Source organism: Sciurus vulgaris, assembly GCF_902686455.1.
Source record: "Sciurus vulgaris genome assembly, chromosome: 5".
In the NCBI taxonomy this organism is placed as follows: domain Eukaryota; kingdom Metazoa; phylum Chordata; class Mammalia; order Rodentia; family Sciuridae; genus Sciurus; species Sciurus vulgaris.
The window spans coordinates 161,873,476-161,885,630 of NC_136465.1; the positions used below are offsets into that span (position 1 = coordinate 161,873,476).

The 12,155-nt window shown below is 42.1% G+C and overlaps 1 protein-coding gene across 1 annotated transcript in view; it reads left to right on the forward strand.

The window, feature by feature from the left end:
* Positions 1–486: 486 nt before the first annotated feature.
* DRAM1 (DNA damage regulated autophagy modulator 1) overlaps positions 487–12,155 on the forward strand; it is a 35,108-nt gene continuing 23,439 nt past the window's right edge. The window contains exon 1 of the mRNA XM_079140561.1: positions 487–1,875. Coding sequence (XP_078996687.1) covers positions 1,745–1,875 — 131 coding nt within the window. The 5' untranslated portion in view covers positions 487–1,744. The remainder of the gene's footprint in view (positions 1,876–12,155) is intronic.

A 12,155-nucleotide genomic window follows, 5' to 3' on the forward strand; every position in this document is an offset into this window, starting at 1 on the left:
CTTTGCCAAGGAAGAGTGGTGTTTTGGTGAATCAATAGTAGAGCAGAAAAGAAGAACAAGGAGGGTTGGACAGGGAAGATGATGAGGGAATAGAATTGTTTTTGGAATACAGAGACCTGTGTAGAGATGTACTCAGAGTATCATGATGACAGTTTTTGCAATTTTTAAAGTCTTAATTTAAAGCTTCTGCTTTATTCAGTGTGGTGGGAACTCAACCCCATTGCCACCTGATCTCCTGGAATACTAATGCATCCATGTTCCTATACTTTCCTCACTATCCGCCACAAAAACAAAACAAAACCAAAAAGCCAAGTTTCTGTGGGCTGGGCCTCTTTGTCCATTTCCTGCTCACACATATTTTTGTGCTTTCTTAGACCCAGAGAAACAAGTACTTTTAGTTTATGCACATTTTCTCCTGTTGTTTTCTTGGCATGGAATACTAGTCTCACTTTTCTTTGCTAGGTTGTTATTTCTCTGATGTCATCTGCCAGGAAACCACCCTGCTCCTTCATCTAAGTGCTGGTCCCTGGTCCCCAGTTCTATACATATCTCTATTTTATTTTTTATCCTATTCTATATAATTTCAGCTTAGTTGATAGAACTGTCTCCTAGTCCCCATGATGCTATTTAGTATTCCTAGCCTATTCCCTAGAAGTGCATGGCACCCAAGAAATGTTTATGTGGCTGAAATGAGCCCACAATTGGTCACCCCTGGCCCAATGACCTCTGCCACTTACTTGGGGCTCAGAAACCCTTAAAATCAGCATGCTATCAAGCGCCTCCAGAACAGGAATGCGTTTTGCAGGGTCTGAAGAGTATCAAGTCACCATTATTCATCTTGGGTCAAGGCTCCACATCTGGACTAATCCAGATCCAAGAGAGGAGAAAGAAAAAAAATAATGCAAGTCGCTCTGGTGAGAAGCGGAGCTGTGGCCTGCACACAGGGCTGCCCATGCTGGGCCAGAGCGGGGTCCCACGCCCCCTGTCACTGCCACCCATTCCTAGGAGGCCTTGGTTTTCAGGTGCACACCATCCAGGTGGGTGTCACATCCGCACCGGGTGGCCTGGGGAACGAGACCGAACACCTCTGACCGAATCCCTTACAGCAGCAGCAGCAGGATGGGGTGGGCGTCACCACGCCGCGGCCACCCTTTTCCCGGCGACAGGACGACGGCCAAACCTCAGAGGGGAAGCCCTCGGGGTACGGGTGCGAAGCCCAGAGTCCCGGAAACCCCGGGGGAAGGAGGGGCCGGGAGGAGTTAATCCATTTCTCCAGAGTTGCGCAAGAGCCGGGCGGGCGACTCGGGGTGGGACCACCAGAGCGGGCGTCCCCGCCCGCGTCTCGCGTCCGCACCCACCTTGCCGGATCCGAACCAAAAGTGAAAGGAGCCTGACAGACCCTGGCAAGGCGAGTCGGGGGAGGTGGCCGCGTGTCTCCCGGTCGGCGGGGCTCAGCCGCCGCTTTGTGACTTCACTCGTTTCGCAACAAGCCCGGGCCATCCGCGCCCCACCCACCCGGCCGGGCCGCCTTGCAGCCTGCCACCTCGCTCGGCTCTTCGCGCTTCCCTTCCTCCCGGGTCTGCCCAGGCCTTCGCGGAGACTCGGGTCCCGCCGTGCGTGGCTGTCCCAGTCGTGGCCGCCGCCTGGCGGGCAGGCAAGTGCGCGGCCGCCGCCTCCAGGCAGCCCGGAGCAACCCGGCGTCCCGCCCGGCTGAGCGCAGCGCCCTCTCGGCGGCCGCGGCGCGATGTTGTGCTTTCTGAAGGGAATGGCCTTCGTCCCCTTCCTTCTGGTGACCTGGTCGTCCGCCGCCTTCATCATCTCCTACGTGGTCGCTGTGCTCTCCGGGCACGTCAACCCCTTCCTTCCCTACATCAGGTGAGGGGCAGGGTAGACGCCAGCGGCCCGCGAGCAGGCAGCGCTGCTGTCGGGCAGGGAAGACGCCCAGTCCACACCCAGCTGGGGGCATCTTGAGGTCGATGTGTGACAATGAGGCTGTGTGCTCCTGGCAACCCGGGCAATGCATAGGGAGGTAGGGGTGTGGCGCTGAGAGGGTCTGTCTTTACCTTGGGCACTGAACAGAGTGGCATCGGGATGGGGTTCAGGACAGACCAGACCATAGGACTTTCAGACCGGGTATGGGACGCTTCTCTGGTGAGATTGAAACAAAGATAGGTCGTGACTGATGCCCTTTATTTTTGTAGGGCATCCAGGTAGATCCAGGTACGGGCTAAGCAGCACACATATTTACTTCTGCTTGTGAATATCTCTTGAAGTGGTATTTAGCCTCATTTTCCATGCCCACCCCCAAAATGGAGGGTTTGTTTATATTTGTACCAGGGATTGAACCCAGAGGCACTTAACCTTTGAGCCACCCCCCAGCCCTTTTTATTTTTTACCTTGAAAGAGTCTCACTAAGTTGCTGAGATGGCTTAGAACTTGAAATTCTCCTGTCTCAGCCTCCCAAGCTGCTGGGCTTACAGGTGTACATTGGAGGTGTAAAGAGATGAAGAAATGTCAATATGACACGGATGTCAATTCATGCTGGTAAATGAGAGAGGAGGCAGAATTCACATCCACATCTGCCCCCCCCCCCCCCCACAGCCATAGGATGCTGACTTCAGATCCTTGGAAGGCTGGTTTAAATTCCCTTGGGAATTTAAGCCTAAATCTGGTTTAAGACTCCTCTGAGCACTGGGTCACCAAAGTTAGAGCCCTCGAATTGTCAACTCTTAACATCTCCTGCGTTATTTTACCATTTTATTTTCCCTGTGTTTTGGCTTCCACCTTTCCTGAGGATTGCTTTATCAGTGCCAGGGACGGTGGCCTGATCCTCTTTATATGACTTGGAGCTCTGTGCCTTGCCCCACACAGCAGGCACTGCTTAATTATTAGAATGATGCATCCTTATCTAAGTGGTGTGACACCACTGAATCTGCATCCGTTAGTGAAGGAACAAAAAGTTTGGTTACAACCAAGTTTTGTTACTACTTTAGGATAGCGAGGGCCTCTCCTTCTTTTCGTCTTTTCTATCTGGTGAACAATGTTCTGCACATTGTTTTTTAAATGGGGAGGAAAGGAAACGGGTGAGACAAGAGAGGACTAGGGTCTAAAGAAAGATGCAGGGAATATACAAACAGAATGGTGCACAGTAGCAAACCTCTGGTGATGGACATGGTTTTGCCCTGCAAGGAGAAACATCCTATAGATTTAAGAGACTCCCCCCAGCTGGTCTTGTCCCCTGGAAGAAACCTGGGCTTGGTTTCTCATGGCACTTCTCAGTTCCAAGTGTCACTATCTCCTTTCTCTCATTTCTGAGACAGGATAGATTTTCTTCAACTTGTATAAAAATGAAGGGCTGTTCTCCCTGAATTTTTTTTTTTTTTTCCAAGAAAATAGTAGCTGTGTTTGTCCTGAATCTGAAGGTCAGGGGCAGATAATATAAGACACATGGCCCTGGCCATCAGAGACAAGGGTTTGAGTCTTTGTAGAGGTGTCTGATGTAGTTATGGTGAACATCGCCTTAAGATAAACTTGGGGATGATCAGAAATGGGGAAATAAGGTGACAAAGTGAAATATTTGTGAGAAGCTCATTCTGAGGAAGGGGTTTAAATTTCACAAGGAAAAGAAGCCTGCAGAAAGAGCAGAATTATAGAAGAAAAGGGCAAGAGATGGTCTTCTTACTACCAGGAGCCATCAGCCAACATCAAAGTGTACTGATTGCCCATGTCTGCCTGGAGAGTTGGGATTGTTTGCCATCTGCTTATGTGAGCAGCTAGAGTACTGGATTGCCTCTGTCCCCTCTGGAAAACTTAATTCTTGAAGCAACAGCAAAATGCAGATAAGAATCAGACATCAAGAAATGATGTAACATATTAATCCTCCGACTCACAAACTTTTGACCTTATCTCTTCTCCCCAAACCCAACATCACCGCCTCAGCCCACTCCCAACCTTATCTCTTATTGCTGATCTCACTGCCTCTTCTTCCTCCTCTCCTCTACCCGCCTCCTCCTTGTACTCTGCTGTAACCGTTCTGGCCTCCTTTCTTGTGACCTTTGCACTGGCTGTCTGCCAGAATGTTCTTACTCCCATAGAGCCAGGCCTTGTTTCTCACCTCCCTCGTTCACATATTATTGTCTTAGACCTGTTTTGATCACCCTGTTTAAAATTGCACCCTACACTCCTGATGCTCTTATTTTTCACCATAGCTCCTATCACCTGCTAACAAATTATATGCTTTAACTTATTTATTGTGTTTATTATCTGTCTTTCCTCACTAGGATGTAAGATCCATGAAGATTCTCAGTATTTGTGAGAACTGGGCTCCCTATTTATCCTATGTCAGGGCAGAACGCTGGGAAGCTCAATAAAGCCATTCAGTTTGGTGGTTGATCAGAGATTGGAGGTTCTGGGGTCAGTGGGAGTCCCCTTTCACATGTTAACATTGTTCAGCCAAACTCATGTTCTGGTGTTGTCAGCACACTCCAACACTTTAAGAGTCAAAACCACAAGATCTCTTTTCAGAATGACATTCAAAGTCAGCTTCCTTATCAGATATGTTCTCCTCAAAACATTATTATTCTTCAGTATGTTGGATAAATGGGCAGATGACTCCTAGGCATGGCAAGATGCTCAATTTCATGAACAGAAAATAAAAAATTCAAATTGAAACTCATTGATGCTGTTTTTTCACTAACTGGATTGGCAGAAATGCAAACGTCTGATAACACTACTAGTGAGACTTTGGAAAAGCATGTTCTTTTGTATTGCCTGTGGGAATGTAAATTGATTTTAATCTCTGTAGAGGGTCTTTAGCAAAAATCCATGAAAACGATACAAACATACACATTCTTTGATGCAACAGCCCCTCTTTTGGAACTTTATCCTGCAGGGAAGAATGACATTATCTACAAGGTTGTTCACAGCATTGTTTTCATTTATTTGTTGTTTTTGTTGTTGTTGTTATTTTATTTTTGCAGTGCTGGGGATTGAACTGGGGCCTCTTGCATGCTAGGCAAATGCTCTACCACTGAACTACACGCCCAGCCCAACACTGCTTTTAATGAGAGATTGGAAACCTTGAAAATGTCCAAAATAGGGAACTGTCTAAATAAATACAGATTATCCAAAGATAATAATACCTCAAGTGGAGGGCTGGGGAGATAGCTCAGCTGGTCAGCTGGTAGAGTGCTTGCCTCACAAGCACAAGGCCCTAAGTTCGATCCCCAGTACCACAAAAAAAAAAAAAAAAAAAAAAAAAAACTCAAGTGAAATCTCTTGTTATGTAGCATATTCTCTTTAAATTTATATGCTAATATGAAAAAACCTCCAAGATATATTGTTAAATGGAAAGAAGTAAAATGCAGAAGAAAATATTCTACCACTAGTAGGAAAAAGGAAGAGAAAAACAGTATGTGTGTGTGTGTGTGTGTGTGTGTGTGTGTGTGTGCACGTGTGTTAGCTTGTGTAAAGAGACTGATAAGGACTGGGTGTGTAGCTCAGAAGTAGAGTGCATGCTTAGCATGCACCAGGCCCTGATTTCAATCCCCAGCACCAAAAATTAAAATATAAAATAAAGAGACTAATAAAAGTGGTTTATTTGTATGTGATGGAAGGTGGAAAAGATAAGTGAGATATTGTAAAGGGTGGTCATAAAACTTTTCCTGCCATCTCTTTTAGTATGTGTTCATTTTTCAGTCAAATGGATGGGTTTCCTATCAGAAAATTTACAACATGGGATCCATACACCCACTAAATTTAACAAGTTATAAGAGCAAAAAGTGGTATTTCTGTATGTGTTATGAAATCACTAAAGCCAGGATGTCAAAATCAAGGGCAAATAAAAGTCAACCTTAAAAGATTAGATTTTGGGGACTGGGGTTGTGGCTCAGTGGTAGAGTGCTTGCCTAGCACATGTGAGGCACTGAGTTCAAGTCTCAGCACCACATATGAATGAATAAAATAAAGGTCCATCAACAACCAAAAATATATATATACATAATTTTTAAAAAGGTTAGATTTTTACAAGGCCACACCCACATTCTGAAGCACAATCATGCTTAACTTATTAAAAGTTTCTTTTATTTCCTCTGTAACCAAATCCCTCAGGCTATCTTTCTATCAACTTACCAATTTTCTGCTGGTAGACCACTCTGCTGTCTTCTTGGTGTCTCTTTCATCCACAGCATTCTGTGACCCTCTACTCTTAAAGTTTTGCCAATTCTGGATCCTAGCTTTGCTTTTTATCAGTACTTGTCTCCCTTTTTCTGCAAATATGGTTTTGCTGGATGATTGTGGTCTGTTGGTATTGTCCCTCTTCATGACCACAATCTCTGCTCAGTAATTGACTGAGAAGACTGGGCCACTGAGAATTAAGCCACTTTAAAGGGGGACCAAAATTGCTTAGTAGATGAAGGAAAAGAGGTCAAGACTTTGACTTCAAAAAAGAAACCAAAAATAAGGAAAGCAACTTTTTAAACTGGTATTTCATTAACAATCACATAATTTATAATCATAATTATACACTAATTCTTATAATTAAGAAATGATTCTGATGTTGATTTTTTTAAGGGGATGATGAACACATCTTTCAATAGTTTTAGGGTTGTGTGATACAAAGTCCTTTATTTGGCAGTTGGCTTTTGAAGGGGAGATAAGAAGTTCATTTTTTGCAAAAATATTTGAAGACTTCATTTGTTTCAACAGCCATTCTTAATCTGTATGTAAGGATATTGCATATTGTGTGTCAAGCAAACATATGCTCCAAGAGGGTAGAAATTTGGAGTTCACTCTTGACTCTCCTACGTTGACATAGGTAGTTCCTGACATATGGTAGCTACATAGTGAATATTTTGAATGTTGACCAAGATAGGACTGCTTTATTAACCTGGTCAGTTTCCTTCTCGTCAGTTGTTAGCTGATTCTGTTGATTTGGTTGTAATTCCAGTCCTTCTCCCACATCACTTTTCTGCCTTCTGAAATCCTTCATGTTAATAATCACACGGAGAGGGAGTGTAGTGTAGAGGTGAGGAGCAAGTGCTTTGGAGCAGTCGGTCTGTTTAAAACGTGGTTCTCGCAGGGACTCCAGCTACAGAATGTTAGACAAGTGACTTGACTTCTCCAATAGAAGTAACTTGACTTCCCCATAGGTTAACAACAGCACCTAATAACGAATTCATGTATGTGCTTACTTAAAACTCATTAACATAATAAATTCGCTGTATTTTCTATTGGTATTATCATTTTTATTGTAATTGTGAGACAATACACAACAACTATTGATCCATTAGTGCAGAAAAAGAACTGTAATTCTTTCAGTGGAATAATACTTTGGGAAGACTCAAAAGAAGTAAGTTGTCTTCAAATTACAGTTGGTCCATTTAGTAGTGGATCCGACAAAAGCAAAGATTTAGAAAAGTTGACTAGAACACACTGGGAGGATCCTGTATTTAAAATGCTTTAGAAGTATCTTCAATACTTCCCTGCACTTTAAAGAAAACAAAACCGGAAATTAGATGATTCAGAGTAGAAGTAGTTTATACCTCAGGAAGACAGAATGAACCTATGCTCTTGTAAAGACCTTGGACCACATCAATTGACTAAAAAAAAAAAGAATGTACATTTATATGCTTTAAGTTAAAATATTTGTGCTGTGTAAGTATATTATTTTATTTTTTTGCAGCGCTGGGGATTTGAACCCAGGGCCTTGTGCTTGCGAGGCAAGCACTCTACTAACTGAGCTATATTCCCAGTCCTCCAAATAATTTTTGATGACTTCTGCTTAAAACATCTTTTTTGATTACTGAGATTACACTGAATTTCTGGGAATGGTGACTTTTGTTTCCCTCTTCAGCTGTGACAATAGAGATTAAATATTCAGACAGTGAAGTCGCAATGCATAAAATCACTATTCTGATGACACCTTCAATCTTTACAATACTTTGACTATTATTTCATAGTATTTCTAAACCATAGAGTCATAAGGACAAAAATACAGACATGTCATTTGAAACTTTTAGTTAGAAAAGTATCATCCTTGAAATGATAATTTATAATTGAATTTTTTTCAAAAAATCACCATCGAAATTAATTATAAGGAAAACAAGAAAATTAGGGGCCAAGGCTACAGAAGGGAGTCACTCAGTGGCAAAGCATATGCTTAGCATTCGAGAGGTCCTGGGTTCAACCTCCAGCACCAAATAAATTTAAAAATAAAAAAGAAAGAAAATTGAGGATCCCCAGATTTTTCAGCCTAAAAATTAATTGAGGTGAAAGAAGTAGTATTGCCCCTGAGCCAACCACGAACACATAATTTCTTCTGTTGAATTTAAATTTTCCACACATTTGAGTGCATCAAATTCATTTTCCTCCTGAATTCAACTAAACTGTGAGAATTTTTAAACGGTATTCTTATTTTAAAAAGGAATACAATATTGCTTACAAATCTTGGCTAATTCGGGACTGATGACTTTCAAACATAAGCACTCCATCTCAACTAAAAGAGAGAGAGAGGAAGGGAAAGAAAGAGAAAAAGAGAAAGAGGTCCATTAAAGCCTTCTTTATCTGACAATGAATGAATAATTACATCTCAGTCCATCAAGAGCATGCACTGAAGAGTTACTGTAAGCCCAGGACCCCTTACTAATGGCTCCAGTAGTATCAAGCTGCTGTGAACCTAATTGTAGATATACAATACTTTAAACTCACATGGAAATTACAGTATGTTTAGAGAAATATAATATAGCACAGCAGAAAAGCGTTCCTAAGTTGTGTCCACTGACATTACTTGTAGATGCACCACCTGGCTTCCATCTACTATCTGTGTGACCTTGGGCAAATTACTTTTTCTAACCCTGATTTCTTAATCTTTAAGATGGCAATGCTAAGTACTTTATGATGTTGTGAAGATTAGCTGAGATGTGCCTGGCATAGTGTAAGTGCTGAAGAAATGTCTGTTTCTATTTTTCCTTTTGGTACCATGAACCTCCATAGTCCAAAGGAGACTGGTTTCTCGAGATTCCTTTCAAAAGCTTCTAAAATCTGACCACTTTCTCCTCCCCTCGTTACTAACCACACTGGTCTAAGCCACTGTCATCTCTTGACAAACTACTGAAACTAGTTTCCTAACGGTCTCCTTGGCCCAGCTTGCCACGCTACAGTCTTTTCACAACATCCTTTAAAAACGTCAGTCGACTTTACATCACTTTGCTGCTCTCTTAAAGCCCCCAACAGCTTCCCATCATGCTCAGAAGAGGCCCCCAACTCCTTTCTGTGACCACTCCTCCATATGCCCTTCCTCCTAGATCACTCCCCTCCAGCCACACCCACTCCCTAGCCGTTCCCTGAACCCATTGCCACCTCAAGGCCTGTACGCTTGGTTGTTGCTTATTTTTGTAAATTTCCTGGTTCCAATATTCCAACGTTGACTCTCTCCATTCCAGTCTCCACCAAGACCATTTTTGGGAATTACCACTTATCAGTCTCTGTCCTACTATCCAATCTTCCCTTCTTTTGCCGCACTCATCGCTCCTATATCATAGGGTTTGTTTGCAACAGGATCTCTCTGTGTGGCCCAGGCTGGCCTCAAACTCCCCAGCTTGAATGATCCTCCTGCCTCAGCCTCCAAAGTAGCTGGAACTGAGGCAAGCACCATTGTACCCGGGCTAGATTATTGATTTTAATTACCCATGTTCTCCCCACAGTAATATAAATTACATGAAAGAGGAGTTTTTCTGTTTTATTTAACTGTCTTCACCATGTCTACAAAATTATCTGTCATACAGAAAGCCATCAGCAATTACATGTTGAATCAATAAACCTATGAATTTTTTGTTAGATACCACACTTTCTGAAGGTAGTAAATTCTCTTTCCATCTTTGTATCCCTGTCACCTAGCACAGTTCCCAGCATGTAAGAGTAGCTTAATGACTTTTTAAAAATTTTATTGTCTGAATTGAGAACAAGGAGAGAAACCAAATTGCATGTGGGTAGTTCAAGAAAAGAGCAAGTTGTTTGTATGTTTGAATAGGAAATTCTTGAGTTTAAAAATGGTTGATATAGCTGCAGGGTGTCTCCCACTCCAAAATAGTCATTACCAACTGAAGCTGCATAAATTTAGCTCTAGTAATTATCAGTATCTCATAAAGTGTAATATGATTTACTACCATACTCATTCCTTTTACATAATATATTTAAATATTGTGAAGATAAAGGAATTAATGATGTTTTACTGATTGCATTTGATTACTGATGCATTTAATTTTTTAGGTTCTAAATCTTGCTCAATCTTACAAGCAGTGGACCTAGGATTTCAGAATTCTAATAAACTTCAGTCTGAAGATACAAAGAATGTTGCAATTTGTCAGAATCTAAATCCTTCCAATAAGCTCAAATTTCAAAGTCTCCAGACTTTGGGGTAATGGAATTGCACGTATCTAATGATTAAAAGAATAGCAATTGTGGCTGGATGAGGTAGCACACAGGTGTAATGCTAACAACTTGGGAGGCTGAGGCATGAGGATCACAAATTCAAGGCCAGCCTCAGTAATTTAGCGAGGCCCTAAGCAACCTAGCAAGACCTGGTCTCAAAAAATAAAAACAGTCGGGATGCAGCTCAGCAGTAAAGCACCACTGGGCTAAATCCCCAGTACAAAAAAACAAAAACAGAAAACAAAAACCAGCAGTTGTCCAAGCTTGGGAAAGTCTAATATATCAGGTATTTTTCTTTGTTCTATTGTTTTCACTCCTTTGAGCACTAAGTCATAACATGCTACTGCCTTAACATCATAAATTAGTTTGGAGAAGGATCTTACATGATTTACTTGTAATTTTCCACAGTTGGCTTAACTTGTGGAAATGTAAATACAGGAAACGTAGACATAAATTGATTTCCCAGGCACAACATACCCTGAAGCAATTGTGTACACACACCAGTCTCAACAGCTTCTAAGGAACAGGCAAAGGAATGATTGCTGTCTTCATCCGGGTTCAGTTTCCAGAAGCCCCTCCTTAACAAGAAGGCCAGCCAGGTGGTGGGTGGGACTGGGAAGGGCCAACCACACTGCGGCCACCCGGTGATACACAGCAGTGTGTGGGAGTTGGGTGAGGAGGCTACTTCCTCAGGTTAGGAAGCAACTGGTTTCACCTTTCACTCTTTCTCCAGTTTCCTAAACCAAGCACCCAGGTGCAGCTATACAACCCAATACAGTCATTCCTTGATATCCATGGCGGATTGGATCCAGGACTCACTCTGGATACCAAATTTGGAGAATACCGTAATTCATGGATTCTCAAGTCCCTTGTATAAAATGATGGGGTATTTACATATGTATAACTTGCCCAATCCTCCAGTACACTTTAAATCATCTCTGGGTTACTCATCACCCCTCAAACATTCTAAATGCCGTGTAAATAGTTGTCAGACTTTATTTTCCAGGAAATGATAATAAGGAAAAAGTCTGTACATGTTCAGTACAGATGCAATTAAAAATATTTGGGGTTTTTGGTCAAATCCATAGATACGAAGTGCCGACGGTACCAGAGTTCTGCCCTTACATGATAGCATCGTTTAGTTTGAGCTTTAAAAAGTAAAAATGAGACATCCCATAGGATCTCTTGATTACTCGCTTGGTGTTATGCGTACTTGGATTTCAATATTAGCAGAAGATATGACTCAGTGTTTACTTATGATGTAATATATAAAAGACTGGAAACCAACTTATAAGACATTTCAGTAAGAGTTAAAAGCCCTACCATTTTTATTAATGGCATTGGACAACTAATACTGTTCTTAAATATTCTTAGGTAGTCAAGTGTGGTGGTGCACACCTATAATTCCAGCTGCTAGGGAAACTGAGACAGGAAGATTGCAAGTTCAAAGCCAGCCTCAGCAACTTAACAAGACTCTGTCTCAAAATTAAAAAAAAAGAAGTGGAGGCTAGGAATGTAGCTCAGTGGGTTAAGTATCCCACAGTTCACTGCCCAGTACCAAAAAGAAAAGAAAAGAATAGTTCTTAAAAGTGTCCACATTTCATTTGCTGCTTGGGAAGTTTCCATGAAATATTCTTGAGCAAAATTTCGGCTAATGTAATTAGGGACCATTTTGTCACTTGGCAGAAATAAATTCCAAACTGTCACCATTCTTACCTGATAGATTT